This window comes from Cebus imitator, unplaced genomic scaffold (assembly GCF_001604975.1).
Source record: "Cebus imitator isolate Cc_AM_T3 unplaced genomic scaffold, Cebus_imitator-1.0 Scaffold98, whole genome shotgun sequence".
In the NCBI taxonomy this organism is placed as follows: Eukaryota; Metazoa; Chordata; class Mammalia; order Primates; family Cebidae; genus Cebus; species Cebus imitator.
The window spans coordinates 6,191,847-6,197,114 of NW_016107413.1; the positions used below are offsets into that span (position 1 = coordinate 6,191,847).

The window sequence follows — 5,268 nt, forward strand, 5'->3', positions numbered from 1 at the left end:
GTGTGTGTGTATATAAAACAGTTATAATTTACATTATATATATATATATATATATACATACACATACGCACATATTACAAAAGATGATATAACTTTTATGTCTTTTGTAATCATAAATTTTCTTTCTCACTGTGCAGTGCATTTTTGAATTCTAGTGACAATAATGAACATCCCCATCATTTTTCCTATTTTAAAGAAAATAGATCTCTTTAACCATTAATAATTATTTTTGGTATAGGTTTTTGATACATGTTCTTTATCAAGTTAAAGAAGTTTCCTTTTACTTCTAGGTTTCTAAGAATTTGCTTATTTTAAATCAGAGTATTGAATTTTATGAGATGCTTTTTCATTATCATTACATGATCCCATGGTTTTCTTAATGGTAAACTAACATTTAAAGATTTTTATTATATACCTTTGCCTTTCTGGGATAACCCAACTTAATCATAGTGTATGTATGATATTTTATGAAATACTTCTGACATCAGTTTGTTTTCTATTATTTTTATCTTTAGGAAGTCTTTGCCTATGTTCATGAATAGATTGGCCTTTACTTTTTCCCTTTGTCCTGTTGTCCTTGTCAGGTTTTTGAATTATAGTCGTACTTGATTGTTGCATGGTTTTTTTGTTTATGCTAGAATATTACTGAGAGTTTTGCTTTAAAAAAAAAAAAATCCCACCCAGTGGGTGTCTAAGCAGAGAGCAAGGTATGTCAAGTTTAGAATTTCTCTATCTCCTGAATATATAACCTCATAACTTTTTTATTAAAATCCACATTTCTAAATATGTGTTCATTTCATTCTCTGTTTTTATAGCAATGTACTGGTATAACTATGAAATTTTAAAGAAGTGGTTATGTGAGAAATCTGGTTTATATGAGCCAACATTTATGATCAGCTTTACTTCAGGGGCATTGTCTGGTTCTGTAAGTTTATTCTTTTGTTGTTAATATTCCAGAAAAATAATTGTTGTATTAAAACAGAACAAAATACTATATAGTATGTCATGTATATTGAGATCTTCTTTGACTGCACTGCTTTAAAATTTTTCTACGTATCTTCCATCTATTTTAAGGAAAGAAATTATTAGCAAATAAAATAATTTTAATATACTGATATTTTATGTTTTAATGATGTTACAAATACATTATATTTTTCTAAGAAGCTTTTGGATTTTTTAGATCATTACAATTATATTTTAGAGCTTTATTATTTAGAGCATTTTGTAATGAATTAATTCAATAAATGCTCTGATTAGGTAATATTTCATGCAGTGTTATCTCATATGCATTAAGCACTTCTAGCCTCTGCTGCTGATTCCTGTTTCTTTGGAAACATTTTGTCCTACTAAAGTACTTTTTAAAATAATTCGAACAAAAATTACAATCGGAAGGAATCTTAAATTACCATTTTTGGGTACTAGAAAGTTCATCTTTCCCCATACCTCCTTGTAGAATGATATGAAAGTCTTGCAGTAGACTTTTTTAATGCAGATTTATATCACCATGATGTTGGCAATAGTTTTTTTAATACCCACATACTTCCAAAAATGAATTTGTATTAACTTGTACAATGGCACACTGGAACTACATAAAAACAATAGTGAAGGAGCAGAGTGAAGCGATGAAGATTTGTAGAAAAATATTGTAATAATATCTCAGAAATTCTAGGCCAAGGAAGCCACTGCAGTTGACTTTAAAACTTAGATATAAATATTCCCAGGTCTAAGATCTGTTAAATTAATCCTAGTAGTTTATAAGCCTATTGAATGAAAAAAGCAATTAGTGTTGTTGAATAATAGCTTTAGGATATTGTACTAGTTTTGCAGAAATAGGAAGGAAAGTACTGTACTATTTCTGCTTAACCTAGAAAATTTATTTTTTTATTATTTTTTAAATGATCTAGAAAATTGCTGGCTTTTGACAGTTTTCAAATAAAGGTTTGTTTCTGCAACAGAAAAAAACACCTGAATGTGAGTGTCCAGGCTTTCTGTCAGAAAACAGAACACCATAAACCACCTCATTTTAGAAAGAGTTTCAAAAAGGATTCATATAACATTGTAGCTACTACATGACAGATTATGAAGATGCAGAAACACTCATTGACTGTACCTTACCTGAAATCTTCAAAGCTGATTTCAGGAACGTAAATCAACAAATTGTTGGGGTGAAATAAAATGTAAGTGATTTTAAGGGGCATTTTATGAGCATACTGGCCAAATGTGAGTTGGGAGGCAAAAATACATACCAGTTTTAACCTTCCATGGCTGTTGTATCAAATATTGTGAGAACATATTTGAAAGAATTAAATTAGTTTAAAAAAATCTCTCAATTAAGGCTTTGTGGAAATAAATGTAAATTATTTTGAGAAAAGGTTTTTAAAATGTGATTTGCATCCAGCTTTTATCATTAATAGGAAAAAATGTGATTTGTAAACCATTGTAACTATATTTTAACATGTAAATATTTACATAACGATATATTTTAAAAGGTTTATAGAGCTAAAAGTTCAAAATTCATTTTATTTAAATTTAATTTTTCTGTTTAAAAAATATTTGCTGGAAATTTTAAAATGCTTACTAGATACTTGAGAATTTCTGCTTTTGACATATGTGTTGTAGCTTCTTGTGATGTAAAGAAATAATAGAACACAAAGGAGCATGGTAAATTGTGAATGCTAGTATTGGAGTCAAAGAGGTCTGATTGGAATTGTGGCTCTGCAACTAGTAGCTATGTGACCTCAGGAAAGTAAGAAAATTTTTCTGAGGCTTTTTACTTCTTAGTATAGTGAGAACTACATATCTGTTTGCTTTAGGAAAACTTTTTTAAAAAGATTTTATTTTAAATCTCAGTTATGATTTTCATTATCCTTATTGAATAATGTATTAATTAGAAGAATGTAAAAATATTTTAGGAGAAATTAAAAGGTTGATTGAAATTTAATCTATTTTACTTTCTGATAGTTTGCAGCTGTTGTAACTTTACCATTTGATGTAGTAAAAACACAAAAGCAGACACAACTTTGGACGTATGAAAGTTGTAAAAGTAAGTTTAATTAATTTAAAACTTTTTTAAGATACCATTTTGTTTTTCCTTCCAGATATTATTAGGAAAATCTAAAATAGGAAAACAAGATTTTTTTCTTCTGCATTATTGTTTATGTAACTGAAAGTAATATACTGTTAGAATGGAATGCCCAGAAAAAATTCTCTCAACAAAAATAAAAATTTAAGAAAATGTAAAGTCTAATATTTTTTGAATGCCATCAGTTAAGTCTCATACCTGTGATAAAGAAGAAATAATCTTTGTCATTTAAAAGCTAAGTTGTTTTATGGTTTTTTTCCTACGGTTTTCACATCTGTTTCAAGTTATTATTTTCATTGTCCTTATGAGTCTTCTTTCAAATAAACCAATAAAATAAATGTAGACACATCAGAATAAAGGATAGGAGATTACTGGGAAACCTTTTTTCTCTTTTTTTTTTCTTTTTTTTGTTAGTATATATATACATTTTGTTTTTAAGCTTTCTTTTGATTTTCTTCTACCTATTATTCCATCTATTTTTGTTTCTTCAGAACCTGTCATTTCTTCTAGAATATAAGTGTACTCCTATTTGCTTCTACCAGGATCCCCTTTGTCATCCCTTTAGAAAGTATAGTAAACCCATGGGAAATTGTGTATTACAAAATTATGTAAGTCTTGTGATAAGACTATTATAATGTACATAAATTGTTCTAAAGCATGATTATAATAGTTTGCATAAAAACTAAAATAGGTATTATAAGGTTGAAAGAAGCTGGTTACAGGCCTCTGCAAATGAATCTGATCGATATTGGTGACATCTTTGTCTTTGACTTACCAAATACCTCTTATATGAGAAGCTAATGAAAACCTGGGAGGTAATCACAGTTTTATTATATTAGGGTTCTCCCACTTCTCTGTTTTAGGCATGAGCCTTCTAGAAACCTAAGCCCTATCTGTCCTCCTTTGACAGTTGAAAATTATTTTGTTCTCATTTCTTCTCATCAGAATTTCCATTTCCTCTCAAGTATAATATTTAATATAGTAGGATTTCACCAATTTATCTTTGGTGTAATTTAGCATAAACAGTTAATAACTCTGGCATTGAGGTGGTGGTGGTCATGGTAGATGATAAGGGAAAAGATGGGAATATGTACAGGTAGATTCAATGCACACTAAAGTTTGGGAGCCACTTACCTTGGTAACTAATCATTGGAGTCAACTGAGGTGCTTATTCAGTATAGCTAAAGCTGGACATTACCCTCAATAGAAATTTCATTTAATGAATGTTGAGGTGGAACTCTAGCTTGTATGTTTTGAAAATGATCCCTAAGCGATTGTGATAGATATATATCTTCATTGAGACTGGCACCAGGGAGCCATCTTTCTTTCTTAGATTTAATTCCTATCTGTCACTGGTTATTTCAATTAATGTTTCCTCATTTAAACTTAAAAGGAAAAATCTTAAATAAGAATTGGGTTTTAATTTTCCATGATTGTCATTGGTAAATTTTAATCCGTTACCTACTTCAGCTATGAACCAGTTACTTAAAAGTTTACTGAGATGTATTGCAGTTGCAAATTGCACTTGTAATTTGAGTGATAAACAATCCATACTTACTATTTGGACTTACATTATTTATCCCCAAGGAGTAACTCAGCTCCCTTTAGAAGTGGTTTTTGCTGGAACCCGAGAGGCGGAGGTTGCCGTGAGCTGAGATCTCACCACTGCACTCCAATCTGGACGACAGAGGGAGACTCCATCTCAAAAAAATAAAAAAGTGGCTTCCTTCATTATTCCACAGCTCAGCTATACCAAATCCCTTCTCACTAAGCAAAAAAAGAAAACATGAAGTGTGCATCTAGGATGATAATTCCATTCAAGTATATGATCTGTCAGCCTGCTTAGACCACTTCTTCCATTCTTCATTCATTAGTCAAGTGTATATACTCTGTCAGGCACCATGCTGGTATATACAGACAAAGGAGACAATTATACAAATCCTCAAAGATCTCATAATCTACTGGAAGAGAGGCTGCATTCAGAAGTATGTTAGCATTTACTAAGTGCCATATCCTGTAACAGAGATAACTTTTACCTTATTTATGAATGTATCATATATTATTCATTTAAAAAAATTTAATCTCTGGTTTCAGCTTTTTAAACCTGGCCCAAATTTACTTGTTTTCCAGAGGTTCAACTTCTTTTCTGAACACATTTAATATTTTAAAACACTATTCTTTTTTTT

The 5,268-nt window shown here is 30.0% G+C and overlaps 1 protein-coding gene across 8 annotated transcripts in view; it reads left to right on the top strand.

Moving 5' to 3' along the window:
* The window catches only part of SLC25A40 (solute carrier family 25 member 40), a 62,224-nt gene that overhangs the window by 45,425 nt on the left and 11,531 nt on the right, over nucleotides 1-5,268 (top strand). For 7 of the 8 annotated variants that reach the window (XM_017536499.2, XM_017536502.2, XM_037741341.1 and 4 more), the window contains 2 exons: nucleotides 816-925; nucleotides 2,962-3,043. The exons of the other annotated variant lie outside the window; for it this stretch is intronic. In XM_017536499.2, coding sequence (XP_017391988.1) covers nucleotides 816-925; nucleotides 2,962-3,043 — 192 coding nt within the window. The remainder of the gene's footprint in view (nucleotides 1-815; nucleotides 926-2,961; nucleotides 3,044-5,268) is intronic. 8 annotated transcript variants of the gene reach the window in all.